The sequence below is a fragment of the Dasypus novemcinctus genome, chromosome 1 (genome assembly GCF_030445035.2).
Source record: "Dasypus novemcinctus isolate mDasNov1 chromosome 1, mDasNov1.1.hap2, whole genome shotgun sequence".
NCBI lineage: Eukaryota > Metazoa > Chordata > Mammalia > Cingulata > Dasypodidae > Dasypus > Dasypus novemcinctus.
In genome coordinates, this window is record NC_080673.1 from 142,108,862 (window position 1) to 142,131,460 (window position 22,599).

A 22,599-nucleotide genomic window follows, 5' to 3' on the forward strand; every position below is an offset into this window, starting at 1 on the left:
ACATAAGAAAAGACCATGGAACTATAAATATTCACAGTCTTATTTGAAAAAAGAGCAATTAAAATTTATAAAAGTAAAAAAATATTTAAAAGTAGTCTTTGTAAAAATAATGTAATTGAGTGATAGCAGATTACATCAGACAGAAAAGAGAATTTGTAAACTGGAGAACAGGCTGGATGAAATTACTTAGAAATCAGAACAGAGAGATAAAGGGATAAAAAATATGAGACAAGTGAAAAGAAATGGAGGCTTAAATAATTTGATGATATAAAATATCATATTTGGCATCTGAGAAGAAAGCTTCCCATAGATTTATAAACCAAAGGAAAAAAAAAAATCAGACTTTATGTCCTACCCAAAAAGAGAAGTCATGCTGCTAAAAGCCCTAAATTTTACTCAGCAACAAAATAAGAAAGGTAAATAAGAAATACATTAATTCTTAAAGAGAATCAAGTCAAATTTTGAGTCATTTCAATCCCTGTTTTGATTAAAATGATCTACAATCTCCAATAATTAGTTTAACTGCCTACCAGAAACAAAAGTTTCTACAGTTATAGGATTGTGACAAATCGAAGTTCTTTTATGAATCCCAAAAAGGCAAAGATTGTGTTTTTGAACTAATCCATTCTTTTTTTTTTTTGGATTTTTTTAATTGACTTTGTAATAATATTACATTAAAAAAATAAATATGAGGTCCCATTCAATCCCACCCCCCCCACCCCACCTCTCCCCCCCCCCCCCCCCCCCAGCAACACTCATTCCCATCATCATGACACATCCATTGCATTTGGTAAGTACATCTTTGGGCACCTCTGCACCTCATGGTCAGTGGTCCACATCATGGCCCATACTCTCCCCCATTCCATCCAGTGGGCCCTGTGAGGATTTACCATGTCCGGTGATTGCCCCTGAAGCACCATCCAGGGCAGCTCCATGTCCCAAAGACGCCTCCACCTCTCATCTCTTCCTGTATTTCCCCATACCCATCAGCCACCCTGTCGACTTTTCCCAATCCAGTGCCACCTCTTCTATGTGGACATTGGATTGGTTGTGTCCATTGCACCTCTATGTCAAGAGGAGGCTCAGATTCCACCTGGATGCTGGATGCAATCCTCCCACTTTCAGTTGTAATCACTCTAGGCTCCATGGTGTGGTGGTTGACCTTCTTCAACTCCATCTTAGCTGAGTGTGGTAAGTCCAATAAATCAGATTGTAGGTGCTGGAGTCTGTTGAGGCTCAGGACCTGGCTATCACATTGTCAGTCCAGAGATTCAAATCCCCTAAATATATCTTAAACTCCAACACTAACTGCACCTCCAGCACATTAGCATGAAAGTCTTATGAAGAGAGATCCCATCTGAGTCCAGATTCATCACACATAAACACCATTTCCAAAGAGGGGCCCTCTGACCTGGTAGTTAACCCCATCGGCCATGACCATAACTCCCATGGGTCTCTTTAGCCCTCAAAGGAACCAATATCTGGGGGTTGTATCTGCTTTATCTGTCTCTCAGACTCTGCTCAGTTGTGCATAAGGGCAATCCTTCTGCCAGCCTCCAGACTCTTTTTTAGAGACTCGTAGCCATATAAACTCATTTCTCCTTTCCATTTCCCCCTTACATTAGGTCAAACAGCATTTTAAAGTCATGTTATTTTATGTAGACAGGGATATTCTGCTGATCCGCATTGAACCTTCCGTATAAGGTCATTTTCCAGTTGCATCATCAGTTGGTAGTTGATAGTGGTCCCTCGGTGCCAGGGAGGCTCATCCCCGGGTGTCGTGTCCCACGCTGGGGGGAAGGCATTGCATTTACATGCTGAGTTTGGCTTCGAGACTGGCCACATTTGAGTAACATGAAGGCTGACAGGAGGAAATTCCCAGGCACAATGCTGCTCTAGGCCTTGTTCTTATTTTAGGCTTATCAACTCACAAGCATAGTCATTACTGTCAGGGGCTCACTGTTGAACACTCACTCCCTCCCGGTCCCCGCCGCTGCACCTGGGAGACTGTCGCTGCTCCCCTAGGGACCACGACAGAGCACCACTGGCCAGGAACCCAGTAACCCCCCCTGCTGTGGTTTTTAATTGTTGCCACTATGAGTATATCCAAACATTACCATGCACCCTGGACATATGTTCTGTACAGCTCCCTGTCAGCCATATATCACCCTTCAATGGTATCCTATGCCAGTATCCCTCCATTGCCATTGTTGAAACACTCTGTGATCCAGAACTCCCTGAATTTGAAGCCCAATATAATGTCAGTGTCCCTTACTAGGGAATGGCATATAGCGATGGGTTTAAAGGTTAGATAAAAAATATGTGTTGAATGGAAAAAATTCTACATCCTATCTTTTTCTTTTTTTTTTTTTTTTCCCCCCTAATTATTGAGCTTCTCTTCACAGGAGCCCTAGACCACAGCAATGCATATATATAATATACAGCACTCCCATACATCCACCACAAAACCTTTTCCCTTCCACAGCGATACCCTTACACCCTATTCACATCATATTTACTTAACGTGATGTACAGCGTCTAAGACAATAGCTTTCTAACAAGGTGACATCTGTGCTTACATTGTGGTGCATACTTTAGGATACACAGTTTTTTACATTCTTAGTTATCCTATGTTTTACATTATGGTTTACATTATCAGTCTGTCATCTCCTATATGTTATGGTGTAATATTACATGTTTTATATCCATCCTTGTGTACTCTCACGAAACTCCTCTCTTACCCCCCATTTACCTTGGTTCCACACATTTAACGTCCATTTTCCCTTCCACCTTGGTGCCCACAGTGACAGCCAACCTCCGTTTCCCAAGGAGCCACTTCCAGAGATAGATGGAATAGTGTTCAGGGCCTAACTTGCTTGACTGCCCCGATGCCCTGGGAGCCACCCTTTCTCTCGAGGGATACAGTTCCCTCTATTGGATGGCATTAGTCCTCCCCAGGATGTGGGTCCACCCCCACTCTCACTACTTGGGTTTCTACCCCATGGTGTCACCCACTCTGGCAGAATGAGCATTTAGACATTGCCCAGGAGCCCGTCCTGCATCAGACCCTCCCCTCCGAGCGTTCTAAACAGGTAACCCTCTTTATTATATTTTGATATGATTTTCTCGGCATTTTACTCTCCACCAACACCTGACCCTCTCCTGTGTTCGTATGCTACCCCTCCCTCCCCCCACTTTTGGGCAATGTTACCCATCCGCCCCTCCCCAGCCACCCTCAAACCCGCAAAGCCCCAACCAGAGGCAACCCCTTGCCCCCCTTTTATCTCTTCTTTGTGTTCATACTTACCACCATCTCGTCTTAAATTCCACCCCTGCAGACATTGGCTCACATCCTTCCTCCACCCTCCGATTTCTTGTAAGCCTATCGTTCAGTCTCTTGCTATCTAGGGCAGATTTCATATCATTGAGGTCATGTAGTATTTGTCCTTCAATGTCTGGGTGGCTTCACTCAACATAAGGTTCTCAAGATTCATCCATGTTATCACATGTGTTTGTAGTGTGTTTGTTCTTACAGCCAAGTAGTATTCCATTGTGTGTATATACCACATTTTATTGATGCACTCATCTGTTGATGGGCATTTGGGTTGATTCCAACTTTTGGCGATAGTGAACAATGCTGCTATGAACATTGGTGTACATATATCGGTTTGTGTCCTTGTTTTCAGTTCTGCTGGGTATATATCCAGCAGTGGTATTACTGGGTCATATGGCAAATCTATGGCTAGTTTTTTGAGAAACCGCCATACTGTCCTCCAGAATGGTTGGATCCTTCTGCATTCCCACCAGCAGTGGATGAGTGTTCCCCTTTCTTCACATCCTCTCCAGCACTTGTATTCTTCTGTTTTTTTCATAGCTGCCAATCTTATGGGTGTAAGATGGTATCTCATTGTGGTTTTGATTTGCATTTCCCTGATAGCTAGAGATTTGCTAATCCATTCTTGTGAGTATGAGACCCTTTCGTTTGCTATGTCAGTGAGGCATGGGTTGAGTTGAGTCTCTAGCCTCTTGCTGGGTCTGATATAAGCTGATATATAGAGAGAAAGGAAGGCACTATATTTGATTTGGCCATGTGAGAGAAAGGACTACAGGTTCACCTAGAGCTGCGGAAAGGCCAAGAAGCACTGAACTACTGAGAGAGGAGACCTGGGAAGAGACAAGCCCTATGCCTGGTTGCCCACAGCTGAGTTCTGCGAGATCACAGATTCTCCTATAGCTGCAGAAAGACAGAAAAGTCCCAAGAGACTGAGAGAGGCAGACCAAAAAGAGACAAGCCCTGTGCTGGATGCCCACATCTGGGCTCTGAGAGATGGTGGGCCTGGAGGGGAAGGCAGAGACCTAGACAGAGATTTCCCGCCATCTTGCTTTATCACGTGGCAGCTGACTTTGTAAGAAAGTCAGCTGTTGCTTGGATTTAGATATTTCATGGCATTAGAACTGTAAGCTTCTACCACTAATAAATTTCCCATTTTAAAAGCCAATCTATATCCTGTACTTTGCATAAGAAGCCCTGTGGCAAATTAAGGCAAGGGCACAAGTATTTAAATCTATTTAGTGTTCATATTTCATGAACACAACTAAGAAGTTTAATTTCTGAATAAGAGTTAAGATTTTCAGACATTCCACAGCTTTCCCAAAATTGTTGCATCCAATGATTTCTTAGGTGTTGCTTAGCAACTAACTATAATTTTTCCAAGTATTATACAAACATATTTTGGTTAACCTGTCAGAAGAGACTTTTCAATGATTTCTCTTTTTCTCTTTTCTCATTTTTCTTTCCTTTTTTTCCCCTTCCCTCATTTATATATGTGTGTGTGTGTGTGTGTGTGTGTGTGTGTGTGTGTGAAACAGAAAGCTGAGTTTTCTTTAATAAAATGGAGTAAGAATTTAATGCACCATTACCTGGTCTTTGAAGATTGTATTATAATGTTTCATTCAAATATTTTTTCTTTTAATACTGATGATTGAGTATATTGATTTTACTTTTCATTTCATACATATATGTAATTTGTGTTTATTTAGTGTTAGTGTACATATATTGAGAAGTTACAAGCATAGCAATGTAATTTTTAAGCAAATATAAATAGCATTAGAAAGTCACAATGCTAATAATCCCCATATAACATCCATCAGTTTTGTAATCTGTTAATTTTATTTATTATTTTTAGGGAAATAACATATTTTCTACAAAGTTACATTTGCTTCAGCATATGTATTTGCTGTATATATATTAAAGAAAGTAATGTATCTTCAAAATTACCCATATATTTTTTCATCAGGCTTATTCAACTTTCTTCCAACTAGACAATTGTTATCAATTTATAAAGGCCCTGGCCCTGTTTTCTCTTTCCTACAAAGGACTCTTATACTTTTCCCATTTTCAATTATATCCACTTTCTATGAATTCCATTGTGTCTTAAAAATGTCACTGCACAAAAAATTTTGTTGTTTTGGATCTTTACTTGTTTTTCTTTTTAATTTTAAAATATTTAAGGATGATGATAATGCTGTCTAGATGATGATAGCTTATCAGTGGGCACATAGTAGGTTTTAGTATGTACTAGTTTACAATAAAATATGCTTCTATGCCTACAATAGCAACATGACAGATAAATGACCATGTATTTGGTAACTTATTGCAAGTTTCCATATAAATAGGCTCCACAGAGTAGTTGATATAGAGGGTGATATGAATCTTTTAATAGCTAGTTGCTTTTTTGACTTTGCTAGTGAATTGTCAAAATTTCAAACCTATTAATGACTATGACATATAAAAGATGAGATAGAGCAAAAATTTTAAAGTCTCAGTTAAGTCCTGAGGCAATCAAGGAATTGAAGAGTTAGAGTACCAACAAGAATTTTTTTTTCATCTCTTATTGCTTTCATTTTATACCTCTTTACTTTGAGAATAATCTTTATGATGCAACATAGTATATTGGAAAGGTTAGAAAATTGAGAATAGAGAGTCTTAGATGATGGATAAAACAGCCATTAAATAATTGATTGAATTTAGGAAAATAATTTACTTATACTTGGTCTTACTTTTCTCATTGAAAAAATCTTTGGTTAAAAATAGAAAAGATTGAAAGAATTATCTTGAACATATGCATGAATATTTCATTATGATAAAGTACCTTTGTAAATGCTTATTAGGGCAACCATTTTTTTCTTATTTTAATCTATATAATCAATGTTTATATAATAAATATCATAAATATGACTGACAAAAATGTTGAATGTCTTCAAGTTTCTTTTTTCCTTACTTTTTAATGATAAGGATGAGATGCTTTCGAAGTAGTGGGAAGTATCTTACATGCTTTTTCAGTCTACTGAAGATGTGGGAAGTATCTTACATGTTTTTCAGTCTATCTTGCACCAAATACAGAAGTCTATAATAAAATAGCTATGATTTATATATACACATCCCATATAACTATGACAGAAAACCAATTGTTAACTATTTTTAATTTTAATGATATTATCAACTTGTACAAAACTTTCCTTCCTCCAATTGATCCAAAAACTGTTGCTCTTTTCAATAATTCTTGTCTTTATTATACTTAATAATTCATCTACTCATAAATCTCCTCTTTTGATAAAATAGTCACATTTCTTTGGAGTAATCTCATGGAAACCATTTCGAGAGCAATTACCATGGTTGAAATTTTTAATGGATTCTGTCTTGCCTGTTATCTTCCCTTTAAAATGCTGAGTCCGGAAGTATAAGCAAAACTTACATGTGGCTTCCTTAAATTTAGGTACAGGGAGATTATTACCATCTCCATTCTGGAAAATAGATTTCTTTAATGAACCATGTATTCAGAGCTTCTTTAATTTGCTTGCATTGCATTCTTGGTTTATTTTCTTACCTTACAAGATTGTCCTGAAATGAGATGGCATTTAAAATGCTCCTGACAATTTATCAAACTCGCCATCAATGCCAATAAACACACACTTCCTCCGTGCAGACCTGATCCCATCCTAATTTATGTAGAACCTTCAAACAGCTATCTGCATACTTATCTGTCTATAAGTGTAACATGAAAGAACATGCTCAGACACAAGCTAAACAGTATACAACATAACCATGAATTACAGTGCTCTACTACAATTTTGTTTTATCAAAAAAATTATATTTAAGTTTTGACATGACAAAATATGCTATATCTGTAATTTCAAGAATCCATAGTTTGCCTCTTATTTACAATTTCTGAAAAGTTTAATAAGTGGATCATCTCCCTTTTTCTACAATTCTAAAGACAACCATGAGAAGTTTTCCAACTATATTTACCATTATTCTAGTTCTTTTAAGAAAGTTATTTTCCCTCAAATTAAATTCCATGAGGTTGATTTTTTTAAACATCATCTCTCCTATAGGATTTTAATAGTCTCCCTTATGCTTATTTTAGTATTTATAAATTGACAATATTTCTTTTATTATAACTATTTTTAGAAACATTCAGAATCTATTTTCTAAAATCTAGTATGACTCAAATATGGTTCCTCTTCTCTTCCTCCTTCCTATAACTGCCACCTCTAAGATTAGCTTTAACTGACACTCTTGCTTTTAGCAGCAGGAAGTTCAGAGACAACAGTCCAAGCAAATACACTTATTTTTTCCCCTATAGCCAGGTCAGGAATCTTGACAAGCTAAACTGGAAGGTAGAAACGTGTAGAACATAGTTTATCTTTCACCCACTATATCCTTGAATAGTGCCAGCTCTGCATAGTATACATCCAGGGACAACAGTCTGTTTCTATCATTACTTCATTCTAGCTTACCACATTGGCCACAAAGAACCTAGGATAAAAACAGTAAAAATCAATCAATATTTTCCTCCTACTCCAATATCTTCAGGTCCACTATGCAGAATCCATCATATTAGAGTTTCTTTAATTTAATGCTTAACTTTGCTCTGAATTTTTGCTTTATAATCTGACTGGTGGTATTAAAAAATAAAGTACAACAACAACAACAACAACAAAACACAAAAAGAATAAGTAACTGGGGCAAGTTTTACCTAGAGGTTTAAGAGAGAGGGTGATTCATTTAAATAAATATTTATACTATTGACCAAAATATTGTGGGAGAAATACTGATCATAGTAAAAATAATGTCAATTAAAATCATATTAGGTTAAAAGAAAGCATAGGTAGGGAGGAGTCTGGCACATGTAATTGAATGAATATAGTTTATAATCTATTTTATATGGTATTTCTATAATATAATTTACATTGTAGCTCTTCTCCCTGTAACTCAATATTTAAAAATATATATATTTTAGAGAAATAGAACTATCAAATCATTCAAATTTGTTTTAATCACAGGATTTGTATCAATCATCAATGGCAATTTTGCGTAAAACTCCATATAATAAATACTTTTTAGAAATTAAAATTTACATATATTTTTAGAGCCATGGCTTTCAAGCATTTTTTTGTCAGTGAGTCAGAGAAAGAAATACATATTAATCTTTAAAAATACAGACATATGTTTATACTTTATTTTTTAAAAGTTCAAGAAGCAATGCTTAACCTGTTTGGAATTCACTATGCTGTATTCCATTCAAAGCCATTCCATTCTATTCCATTCCATTCCATTCCAAGCTTTATTTGCCTTTATATAATTCTTAGAATGGCATACTAAATCCATTTTGCAACTACAAACAGGTAATAGTAGTTACATAAATCATGTTCAACATTTTAGGTGATATAAACTACTGTCAGATGCATTGTAGCTACCACATGGTTGTAACTGAACTGTGAGCCAGTTTTCCAACTTCAATGTACTCAGCTTTATAAACAATCTTATAGACTATTGATGCACTCTAAGAATCCTTATGGAACCCATGTCCGTTATTCCTTAAAAACTATCTTCATTCCAACCTCCTTCTTGCCTAAGTACTTCATCTCAGGAAGTACTGAGCATTTCAGCAAAATATTTCACATATTTTATTCTTTGAAAGAAATCACTGAAACTAATCTAAAGGCTTTTATAGGCAATGGATGTATTTCTTTCACTAAGTCACGGAATAAAAATTTTAGCACAAACTCTTTACACAAAGTTTACTTCCTAACTAGACTTACCAGTTTATCCACATTGAGAGAGTTGGAAGGACATGCATTTTCTGGAAAGAGTTTAGAGCTTCTAGCTTTTCTGATTCATCATTATGAATTCAGCCTGGATTCGTTCACCTAGTCTGTAAATAAATATATTTCTTAGAATGATCATATTAAATTTGTTTTGGCATTTCCACTTTAAAAACTACCATAAAATGTCATTGAAAATGATGTCTTACAAGAATATTATTAAAATGGACAGAATTTGACAACTTAAATAGCCTTAGTATAGGTGCTCTATTAAGATTTGTCAGATAATAAGTGGTTTCTTTTAAGGATTGTTTTTGTCTTATATCCATTGTTTATTCACAAACTCAAAGTACAGAAATATCTGTTGCATTCGTTTGCAGTGTATCTTCATAAGCAGCAGAATTTCTCTATGAATAATAGGTATGGACATTTTTTAGTATTTTAACAATAATGTTAATGTACATTACAGAATAATAAATGACTACATAAATAACAGCAATAATTTTAGTAAATATAAAAGTAAAACTAAAAAGTAATTTTAGCTCCATATTTTCTTTAAAAACATTATCAAATGTCAGAATTAAATTTTGGGGCCTTGCTCATTTGTCATGCCATCCCTCAATTTCATTTAGATAAAGTCCTGAATATATTTTAATGTAAGATTGAAATCTTTGGATTATAAGTTATTTGTTCGCTAGTTCTTGCATGTATAAGTTGTCTTTTAGCAGTAAATTCAAAGGAAATTGATTCAAATACTCTAGTCATATCCCATTATCACCATCCTTACTGATACTTTAAAATGCAATTTATAGAAACAAACTTGACAATTATGGAATATTATATTGAAACTTCTGTACTTAATTTATTACATATCAGCTAAATTTGTTTAAAATTGGACTTCAAATGTTAATAATTGATTTTCTATAGAGACATTAAAATGATTACATGAAATTTTTTTTAAAGGGAAACAATTTCTGGTAATTGTGAACCAACTTTTCATATTGGATATATAATAAAGATGTTTTTGATTTCTTTATTGATAGTAGTATTTAGTACAGTGTTTATTCCTAATGGAAGTTTAAGGAAAACATCCTAAAAGTAATGTTTCTGCTAGGATCAGCATACTCATAGTATGAGAAGTCAATATTGTATATTACCAAAGATGTTTTGTTTATGATAGAGAAAATAACCTATATTCATTTGTCAAAATTAACTAAATGTTAAGTGAGAGCAAAGGTCCCTTGTCTTAGATGAATATGTATAATCTATCTATTGAAGAATAACAGAGTAAAATTCACAAGTCATGGGTCATGCAGCTTGGGACATGTTAAATCAAACATGCCTACATAGTAGTACCCAAAGAAGAAGCAGTAAATTACTAGGATCCTTGATACAACCTTCATGCACTCTTCCAGTTTCTATCTACCACTCCTTGCCAGCCCCCTGCCAAAGAAAACTACTGTCTACAATTCTACTACTAGATAACTATTTTATTCATTTCTTAAAATCTAATCTGTCTCCCAATGGAAACCACTTGATTTATAAAATATGTTTCACAATGATAAAAATTAAACATGATTATTTTTCTTTGAATAGGTCCAAAGTGGTACCCTTCCCGGATTGGCCTGCAGCTGGAATATGGTAAGAAGCACCTTTGACTTATCTTTTTTATTTAATTTTGAATCCTGTTTCCATCATTAATAGCTAATATTTATTTGGCATTTACTGATTGCAAGGCATTGTGATAAGTGTCTTAAAAACATTCTCCTTTGATCTTCCCAAAAGTCCATTTCCTAATTTTATGGGTGAGGATTTTAAGGCTCAAAGAGATAATTTTCACATATCTAATGTCAATGAATAGTTAAGACAGGATATAAACTAATAATCTGCCTGTCTCCAAAGACTGAAGTGCTACATTCTCATATTCTGCTGCCTCCTAAATATATTCTCAGGGCTACAGCTTAGCACTTTCAATTATTTGCTGTCCCAAGACAGAATAAGAGAGGTAAGAAACAGTAGAAACTAGTTAATTGGGGCATATTTAGCTCAAGTTCTTAATAATAAACCCATAAGAGCTTCTCAATTAAGGAATTTCATTTTCTAAGATGTTCAATAAATTGTCAAACTGCCTTTTTTTTTTTTTTTTGGTGCTTTTACTCCATATTGAGGCTTTCCTTTCTCAACTATCTCATGCATATAATGAAAAATGATGATTTCCTTGGATCTACTGAAGATATTGTGTTTGTACTTACTCCTATCATAAGCTTGCCATTTTTCTATGAGATCTGTATGATAAATGCATGGAAATCCATGTTATTCTTAGAATCACAATTTCTTGGTGACCTCAAATTCTTCCTTGCTCAGATGTTCAAAAAAATTCCCTGTAGCTGAAGTTCAAGAAAGTAGAGTAATTTTGCTGTTTATTTTTGCCTTGACAGGGCTTAACAGGTGCCAGGTGCATAAACAACTTTCAACATATGGATGATAAGATAACATAAAATGAAATAGTCATATTGTTTTCTGAACTTGATTTATGAGAATGCCACAGGCATCAATATAAAATGTATTCAATTTGAAGGACACTATTAGGATCAGGGGAGTTTCTGTTAGTTCTTTTCTGGTATGAACTATGATGTGATGTGTTGATGCATTTGAAAAATGTGTCAATTAATTTAGTGAAATCAGCAGGATATGGTGCAAAGAAAATGTTATTTGGAGCCATTCAGATGAAAATTTTAAACTTCACTATTCTATTTACCTATCTATAGGGTCTTCTTTTATAAACTGGAGTTAATAAAGTACTTAATCATGTTTTTTTGTGTGATTGTTAAATCACATTAAATTTCCTAAAGAAATATAATAATCAGTATGAGGTAGAAGCTTTATCAATCATAGTAATAACTACTAATATCTAGGAACAAAGACAACACCCAAACAGACCTAAGTCTGTATTTACCTCTAGGGTATATTTGCCAGAACACATGTACTGCAAACAATGTTTACGTGTGAGTCTTTTTCAGTTTTTTCACTCAAAAGACCTCTCCAAAACCTAAATATTAATAAAATAGAAAAACATTTATTTTTATGAGTTAAAATAAATATTGCATTTGTTTAGCTCTTGAGTGTATACTCAGTAGTTCCACAGAGCTTGACTGGACTTGGCTAAACTTGTCTAGGCTCATTCATGCAGCTGCAATCAGCTGTAAGATTAATGAGGACTAGCTAGTCTAGTATGCCATAACTGCAGCAATTCTCCCTTGCTCAATATGGTCTCCCAGCCTTTGGAAGGCAAGTTCAACTTGTCCACATGATGGAAGCAGAGTTACAAACAAATGACAAGAAGCAATCAAGATATCTTGAGACAAAGCATAGAACTGGCAATTAGTTACTCCACATTCTGTTAGTGAAAACAACTAAGTTAGGGCAGATTCAAGGTGGGGAAATGGATAATGTCTCATAATAGGTGATACAAAGTCCTATTTTAAATTATGTTGATATGGAATGGTCAAGAATTGCAGCCATTTTTGCAATATATCTAGCATACACACTGGCAAGTAAAATTTATGCACTCTTCCTACCTTGGCTAGCATAAATTTATAAAAGCCTAAAAAGGATAGGTTTGAATTTCTAATTCTTACAATCACTGGTAATATCTGCTGGAAAACCAAAACCTAAATAAAGTTGGTCCTTCTCTTCCCATTCACTGGCTCCAACTGATACATTCTTTAAACAACAGCCTTTGGGAAACCCATTGTTTTGGAGTGTGTACTGCATTACTCCATTCTTGTAGGTAATTCTAAAGTAAGAGGTTACGTTTGAGACAATTTTTCAAAATGTAGGGGCCTTAGATGCCTGAAACATGATTTTAAAAGAGATGGCATGGGTTCTGGTTAAGCATGTTCCTTTGGATCCTATATAACTCTCTCTTGGGAAAGGCACACAAGCATGGAAAGCCAAGGATAGGGGACCCAATTACATGAGTCTAAGAGTGGTATGATTAATGATATGTCTGGACTTTTTCAGAATTTTTTCTAAATGGCACATTGATGGGACCAAATTTTTGAAATATAATGCCAATGTCTTGCTTTTTGAAATAGTCATGTATGATAAGGAGTAGAAATGAATTCTCTTTCTCTTTATGTTAGAAAAGATGTTTCCAGCACACTTACAAGTGGACCAAAGATGTTTTTTTTTTTTTTTGTCTTTATAGCACTTTCTTTTTCTTATACTTTATTGTTACAAGGATATGAATCACCATTTGAGTATCAAAGTCTTTAATCTATGTGATATTAGTTTTTGATTGATGTGATAGGCGACTGTGTCAACTTGACAATAATGCCAAGTAATGATGCCCATTTGTTTGGTCAAGCAAACCCTGGCTAATTGTAACACAAGGGTATTTCAGGGACTTTAATCATCAATTAGCTGATTGCATAGATGGCTGATTACATATATAATCAAGTGAGGAGACTGACATCACTGAGTGACTTCTCATCCAATCAATTGAAGGTCAAGAGGAAATGATTTCAGAATTCAGAGAGAAAATTCCCATCTACTTCAGACAGTCAGCTTCTCCTAGGGACCTCATCAAGGATCTTAATCAGAGCCCCTGGTTTTCAGCCTACCCTATGAAATTTGGACTTCTGCATTCCCAAGTTCATGTGAGACATTTCTATTAAATCTCATATTTACAGATATTTCCTGTCAGTTCTGTTTCCCTAGAGAACCCTGAAAATTATACCTTGGAACCAGAAGTGTTTTTTTAAGAAACAGAATATTAAACCTGGAATATCTGAATTTGTTCTGGATTTTTGCAATTGGCTCTCTACTTTGATTAGATTCAAGGGCACCAATGACCATTTCCAAAAGTCACTGACAGTCCATGGCATAAGTTGGAAACAGAGATACACAAAAATATCACCACTGGAATTGGTTATTCCATCCTTACAAGAGGCAAGATCCTGGTGAGAGTATTTTTAACACCTTAAAAGAGTTTTGTGGAGTTAAAAGTTACAGTGATGTTGGCTGGCTATTTGTAAATATACTGATACAATTACAAAAGGAAGGGATGAGCTGAAGGCTTTAAATTTGCAACTTAAACACTACATGAAAGATGTGAAAATTTGTATGTGTGCTCTAAAAGAAAATCATTTTTTGTGCATCCATAGAGTTGAGATCTTTGAAAACCAAACTTAGAATCTCATTGTATGGGTAGCAGAGTTACAAGAAAAACTAAAATATCAACTTTGCAGGGTGTCTGCTGTTAAAGTGAGGGCATTTATTGGAAAGGAGTGGAATCCTGAGGATTGGGATGGAGACATGGATTGATGATGATAGTAGTGGTAACAATGAAACTCTAAATTATGCAGAGACTTTGCCAGATAAACCTGAAATGGTCTGCCTTGAAGAGACCACCTGATACCAAGCTTGCATCATTCAAACTCCAGCCTGCCCCAAGTAATCCTGTCTTCCTCCCTGCCTTGAGGAAGGTAGTACACAACCTCAAGAGGCACTGCCCTAATCTCCAGCCTGCCCCAGAGGGGAGGAGTCTTGACCTCTCCTCTGCCCTGAAGAAATCATCACCCAACCTCCACCGTGCCCTGGGGTGTCTGTCATCCAATCCCCAACTGAAGAGATTAATCCTGTCTCAGCAGATGAAACTGCAAGGGAATGCCCTGAGGTAATTGTCTTGTAAGACACTTCTAATGCTTCTCCCTACCTACCCCACCACCCCTCCTCTCTTCCAGACCTATCATTAGACTGAAATCACAACAATGCCCCCAAAAGTTTAGTACAAAGTGTGATGCATGAGGAAGTATGTTATACTCTAAAAAATACTGCTTGCATTTTCTAATTTATATAGACAGAAATCAGGGGGAATATCTGTGGGAATGGCTATTAAGGACATGAGATAATGGTGGAAGGAATACAAAGTTGGATCAGGCTGAATTTATGGTAATGGGCCCACTAAACAGATGTGCTGGATTCATTGTTGTAGTGTGAGGGCTTAGAAAGGACTCTAAGAGTGTGTTCCTGTGGCTGGCTGAAACATGGACCAAAGGGTGGCCTACAATGCCTGGGGTCAAGATTCCTGATTTACCCTGTTATAAAATAGAAGAGAGAATCCAAAAGCTTAGAGATATTGGAATGCTAGAATGTATTCAACATCTAAGACCTGTCCACCTATTCCAGGAATGTCCAGAGGATACACCTTTAACCAGGACTGTGAGGAATAAATTTGTAAGACTAAATCCATCTTCCCTGAAGAGCTCTGTGGTCGCTTTTCTCTGTAGATCAGATATTACTGTAGGAATTGCTATCATGGAACTAGAATCTTTAAACACTATGGGGATTATCAGATCCCAGGCTGGCAGAAGTCAAGTACCAGCACTTAATCACCAAAGTTGAGGTGGGAATGGCTACCACAATGAAAGGCAGAAGCAAAGCAGCAATCAAGAGTCTGACTCACATAGATCTATGGCATTGGCTAATAGACCAAGGGTTACCTAGAAGTAAAATAGATGGGCAGTCTGCTAAATTCCTGCTTGACTATAAACCAAATAGTTCTGGGTGAGTCAGTAAAACTCTAACTTGAATTACAGAAACAGAAGAATCATGATCCCTTAATTCACAGACTTGAGGTATTTTACAGATCCAGAACCCCTTGAATGAGGGGAAGGTCAGTTCCCCTTGGGGACTACTAAAAAATTGTATTGTTAATCTTCCTCCCAGCTTTCTCCAAAAAGACCTACAGCCTTTTATCAGTTAACTGTGTACTGGAGAAAAGGAAATGATCAGAAGTTTCAGGGATTATTAGATATTAATTCCAGGAGACCCAAAACGTCACTGTGGTCCACCAGTCAGAGTAGGAGCTAACGGTGGTCAGGTGATTGAAGGCCATCTCACAGTGGGTCCCGTGGCTCCCTGGGTCCATTATGTGGTAAATTCCCAAATTACAGAATGCATAATTGGAATAGACATACTCAGTAACTGGCAGAATCCCTACATTGGATCCCTGACTTGTAGAGGGAGGGCAATTATGGTAGGAAATGCCAAGTGGAAGCCACTAGAACTGCCCCTACCTTGCAACATAACAAATCAAAAGAAATAGCAGATTCCTGGAGAGATTGCCAAGATTCATGCCACCATTAGGATTTGAAGGATGCACATCTCCATTTAACTCTCCTATTTCTCCTGTACAGAAAGCAGGTGGATCTTGGAGAATGACAGATTATTGTAAACTTAACCAGGTAATGACTCCAGTTGCAGTTGCTGTTCCAGATATGGTTTCATTGCTTGAGCAAATCAACACATCCCTTGGCACCTGGTACATAGCTATTGATCTGGCAAATGCTTTGTAATTGCCATTAATAAACACCACCAGAAATAGTTTGCTTTCAGCTGGCAAGGCCAGCAATATACCTTTTCCATCCTGTCTTAGGGGTATATCACACTTTATCTTTGTCATAATATTGTCTGTAGGGACCTTGATGGTCTTTCCCTCCTAAAACACATCACCCTGGTCCATTATATTGATGATATCATGCTGATTAGATTTAGTGAGCAAGAAATATCAATTACTCTAGACTTATTGGTAAGGCATTTGTATAAGAGAATATGGGAAATAAATACAGGAGCTTTCCACCTCAGTGTAATTTCTCGGTGTTCAGTGGTATGGGAAATGTTCAGATAACCCTCCTAAAATGAAGGATACACTGCTGTATCTGGCCCTTTCTAAGACCAAAAAAAGAGGCAGAATGCTTTTTGGACTTTTCAGATTTTGGAAATATTCCTTATTTGTGTGTGCTACTCTTGCCCATTTGCTGAGTGACCAGAAAATATGCTAGTTTAGAGTGGGAATCAGCAAGAAAAGGCTTTGTGACAGGTCCAGGCTGTTGTGCAAGCTTCACTGCCACTTGAGTGATATGATTCAGCAGACCCAATGGTTATAGAAATGTCAGTGACAACTAGAGATAGCACCTTGAGTCTTTGGCAGGCCCTTATTGGAGAAACACCATGCAGACCCTTAGGATTTTGGACCAAAGTTCTGCTACCTTTTGCAGATAATTACTCTCCTTTTGAGAAACAACTTTTGGACTGCTACTGGGTCTTCAAGTTTGAATGTTTAACCATGGACTACCAAATTACCATGATACTTGTGTTGCTTATCATGAACTGGCTATCTTCTGACCCACCAATCTATAAAGTTGTGCATGCACAGCAGCACTCCATCATAAAGTGGAAGTGTTATATATGAATAGGCCTCAAGCAGGTCCTGAAGGCACAAGTAAGTTACATGAGGAAGTGGCCGAAGTGCCCATGGTCACCATTTCTGCCATGTTACCTTCTCATTCCCAGCCCACAGCTATGGCCTCTTGGGGAGTTCCTTACAATCAGTTGACTGAGGAAGACAAAACTCAGGCCTGGTTTGCAGATGGTCTGTGTGATATGCTAGGACCACCTGGAAGTGGACAGCTGCAGCACTGAAGCTCCTTTCTGGGACGTCCCTGAAGACAGGAATGAGTATAAATCTTCCCAGTGGGCAGAACTTTGAGCAGTGTACCTGGTTATTCACTTTACTTGGAAGGAGAAATGGCCAGAGGTGCATCGTACTCTGATTCATGAGGTGTTGCTAATGGTCTTAATGGATAGTCAGGGACTTAGAAGGAACAGGATTAGAAAATTGGTGACAAAGAAGTCTGGGGAAGAGATATGTGAATAGATGATTCTGAGTGCGCAAAAAACATGAAAATATTTTATCCCACATGAATGCTCACAAGAGAGTGACTTCAGCGGAAAAAGATATTAATAATAAGGTAGATAAGGTGACCCGCTCTTTATCTAGCACTCAACCTCTTTCTGCAACCACTCCTGTTATTGCCCAATGGGTTCATAAAGAAAGTGACCCTGCTGGTAGGGATGGAGGCTATGCACAGGCTCAGCAACATGAACTTCCCCTCACCAAGGCCAATTTGACTACATCCAATGCTGTGTGCCCAATCTGCCAGCAGCAGAGACCAACACTCAGCACTTGCTATGGCACCATTCAATGAGGTGACCAGCCTACTACCTTATGGCCAAGTGATTACATTGGACCACTTCCATTATGGAAGGGACAGTGAATTATTCTAACTGGAATAGATACATTGTCTAAATATGGTCTTGCCTTTCCTGAAAACAATGCTTCTTCCAATACTACCATCAATGGACTTACTGAATGTCTTACCCACAACCATTGTATTCCACACAATATTGCTTCAGATCAAGAAACCCACTTCACAGCAAGCGATGTACAGGAATAGGCATATGTTTAAATAATTCACTGGTCTTACCATGTTCCCCATCATCTAAAGCAGCAGAATTGATAGAAGGGTGGAATGACCTTTTCAAAATTCAACTATGGTGCCAGCTAGGTGGTAGAAACTTGCAGGGCTGGAGCTATGTTTTTCAGGAAGTTGTGTATGCTCTAAAACAGCATCCAATCTATGGTGCTGTTTCTCCCATTGTCAGGATTCCTGGGTCCATTTATCAAGGAGTGGAAATGGGAGTTTGGTACTACTCACTATTACCCCTAGTGATCCACTAAGAAAAGTTTTGCTTCCTGTCCCTGCAACCTTGAGCTCTGCTGGACTACAGATCCTAATGAGGAATGCTTCTACCAGGGAGCACAACAAAGATTTTATTGAACTGGAAATTAAGACTGCAACTTGGCCACTTTGGGCTCCTCATTCTTCTGAATCAATAGGCAAGAAGGGATTAATGTGAAGTGAAAATGATCCTGACTATCAAGGGGAAATAGGGATGCACCTACACAATGGAGGTAAAGAAAGTTTGTCTAGAATACAGGAGATCCCGTAGGGTATCTCTTAGTACTACCGTGCCCTGTGATTAAAGTCAAGGTAAAATTGCAACAATGCAATCCAAACAGGACTAACAATGGCCCAAAATCTTCAGGAATGAATGTTTTGGTCACCCCACTAGGCAAAGAGCCATGGCCAGCTGAGGTGCTTGCTGAGGGTAAAGGGGACATGGAATAAGTAGTGGAAGAAGTTAGTGATAAATATATACTTTGATCATATGACCAGTTGCAGAAAGGAGGACTGTAAGGGTCATAAATATTTCCTCCTTGTTTTTAAAAAGCTCATACTATTTACCTGTTAGTTTTCTTTCCTAGAGAACCCTGACTAATACAATTCATATGTAACCAATTACTAAAACTTTGGCAGCTTAAAACTATACTCACTTATTAGTTTGCAACCACAGAATGGCCGGATTCTCAGGTCAGAGTATCACAAGACTGAAATTAAGGTGTTGAGTGGGCTGAGTTCCAACCTAGATGTTCTTGAGAAAAAAGTTCCAAGTTCATTATAGGCAGGATTCAGGTTTTTCCTTTTTGTATCCCCCCCCCTTGTTCATTTTTACTCTCATTTGGGGGATGCTTTTAATTCCCAGGCCACCTGAATTTCTTGCTTTATGCCCGTTTTCTTTTTTCAAGACAGCAAAGACACAGTTAATCCTAGTGCTGTAAATCTCTAATTTCCTCTGTTTCTGATCTCTAAGCCCTACTTCTATAATCTCCTTTTTAAAAGCCACATAATATAACTTAGTCACAGCAGTGATATCCTAATTTATCCATAGTCCCAGGGATTATAAAGGCTGGGAATTTTGTATAATATTTTTGAATTCTCACTGTCCAATATATCTTATCTGCTGAACTCAGTACTTCATTTACATTTCCAAGGAAATACCAGATTTCCTTTTTGTGTATCAGTACAAAATATTATGCCATAGGTGTTAATCTCATTTAACAGACATATTTGAAATATAACTATGGAATGGTTTTCATTAAAGTAGCTTGAGAATAAAATACATTAGAGTGTCCATCTAAATTCTTCAGCCATTAAAAGTAGATTTATCAAGTGACATCATCAACATGGTGATGAAAGCCATCCTCTGAAAAAGGCTCCCCATAGATTTAGCAAATAAAATTACAAATTCCACTTGCTTTGAACTCTTGAGGACTATGGAGACTGGACAAGAACTCCACAAATGCTGAATCAAAGAAAAAGAAAAAGAAAAAGAAAAAGATCAGGTAGGAAAATTGCATTCCAGATTGTCGGTGGGTCCCCATTCCCCTCCCCCTCGTTTTTCCCATACAGCATGGGTGTTGCACAGGGGCAGCATGGCCCTGGTCCCTCCCACCACACATGGAGATTGTAGAGAGACTCACAGCAACAAGTGAGAACTCTATGCCTACCCAGGCACAAGGACCTAAGTCCACAAATACTGAGGGTGAAGCAGAAAACGCTGAGGAGTGCTGCATACAAAGGGTTCCTGGTGGGAATGGGGGAAGAAAGACCATGATAGAACTTCTGGCCAGAACTGTTGTACCCTCACTCAGTCCAGATTCTGTTGGTTGGACCACCTAATCACACTTTCTGGATAGACCCTATCTGGTTCCCTGAGACGGGCTATACTAACAAAAAGAACTGGAGGCAGAAAAACCTCAGAGAAAAGGGATGAAGGAAGGTTAATCTGAACTGCTGTGTCCCAGAACTGAAAATGTAAGGAAAATGGGGTACTGATATACAGGTCTAAGAAGTGCAAGACACTCAAACAGAAAAAATCCTAAAAGGCCTACTATGTGATACATACTAATCAGAATGTCAATGCCAAAGATAAAGACAAAATCCTGAAAGTTTCAAGAGAAAAGTGATTTGTCACCTACAGGTTATTCTCAAAAAGATTAAGTACCTATTTCCCATTAGATAAAATGGAGTCATGAAAGCAATGTTATGATATATTTAAGGTACGGAAAAGAAAAAATGATATGGGATTTAGTTTTATGAGAAATATGATCAAGCTTTTTTTTTTTTACATTTTTTTCATTAACAAGATGACTTTGGTCATACCTTTTAATCAATCTGTACAAATTTATTCATCTTTTGGAATACTGAAGAAACAACAGTTTTATTTTAAGGTTAAATAAGATAAATGTGCTTGAATAGGAGTTTTAAAAGTAGTGCTTCCAAAATTTGCTAAGCTACCTTTTGTCTGTTATTTTATTTTTTGAATTTAAAGAATTTTTTAAGTTGTATAGATATATTTACTGACAATGGGCATGCAAATGTAAAGTTGCCAAGTAGGACAAAAACATAAAGAGGGGAAAGAGATGGATATGGGAGCAGAGAATGTGTATGCTATTAAAGCTAAGTTGGTATCTTTTCCAATTAGTAAGTTATGGATGTATGTTGTATAATATAAACCCTAAAGTATCCACAAAGAAATTATTTTAAAACTATAATACAGAAATAGAAATGAGAACAGGATTAGTCAGCTACATCAAAAAAGATCACCTATAAAAAAAAGGAGGTTTCAATAAAGGAAGAGAGAGACAAAAATGATATGACATATAAGCACCAAAAGACAAAATGGCTGAAGTGAGTACTTCCATTACAGTAATAACACTGAACGCTAATGGATTAATCTCCGCAATCGAAAGACACAGGTTGGCAGAATGATTAAAAAAGAATGACCCAACTATTTTTTGTTTACAAGAGGCTCATCTTAGACACAAAGGCACAACTAAGTTGAAAGTAAAAGAATGGAAAGATATTCCATGCAAATAGTAACCATAAAAGAGTTGGGGTAACTGTAGTAACATTGGTTAAAATAGGCTTTAAGTAAAAAATTGCTATAGGAGACAAAGAAGACACTATATATAAATAAAAGGGGCAATCCCCCAAGAAGAACTAACAATCATAATTTATTTGCAGCTAACCACCTTGTCCCAAAACGCATGAGGCAACCACTGGCAAACCTGAAGTACTATCAGAAACCTCCACCATAGTAGTTAGAAACTTCAACACACCATTCTCATCAATAGATAGAACACCTAGAAAGATGATTAATAGAGAAAAAAAGCTTGAATGATATGACCAATGAACTAGACCTAACAGACATATACAGAACATTGCACCCCCAAACAGAAAGATATGCATTCATCTCAAATGCATATTGATCATTCCCTAAGAAAGACCACATGTTGTGTCACAAAATAAGCCTCAATAAATTTAGAAAGATTGAAATGATACAAAGCATCTTCTCTGACCATAATGGAATGAAGTTAGAAATCAAAGCAGGTGGAGAACTTGAAAATCCACAAATATATGGAAGTTGAACAGCACTATCTTAAACAATCAGTGAGTGAAAGAAGAAATTGCAAGAGAAGTCAGTAAATATATTGTGACAAATAAAAAGAGAACACAAATTATCAAAACTTATGAGATGCAGCAAAGGCAGTAATTAGAGGGAAATTTATAGCCCTAAATACTTAAATTAAAAAATAAGAAGGAACTTAAATCAATGACCTAACTACACACTTGGGGAACTAAGCAAAGAACAGAAACCTACCCTAAAGCAACAGAAGGAAAGAAATAACAAAGATTAGAACAGAAATAAATGAAAATGAGAATGAAAAATTTAAAAACA

The 22,599-nt window shown here is 36.8% G+C and overlaps 1 protein-coding gene across 1 annotated transcript in view; it reads left to right on the plus strand.

The window, feature by feature from the left end:
- TECRL (trans-2,3-enoyl-CoA reductase like) overlaps positions 1-22,599 on the plus strand; it is a 161,905-nt gene that overhangs the window by 96,322 nt on the left and 42,984 nt on the right. Inside the window, exon 3 of the mRNA XM_004456725.2 lies at positions 10,705-10,749. Within this exon, the coding sequence (XP_004456782.1) occupies positions 10,705-10,749 (45 nt within the window). The remainder of the gene's footprint in view (positions 1-10,704; positions 10,750-22,599) is intronic.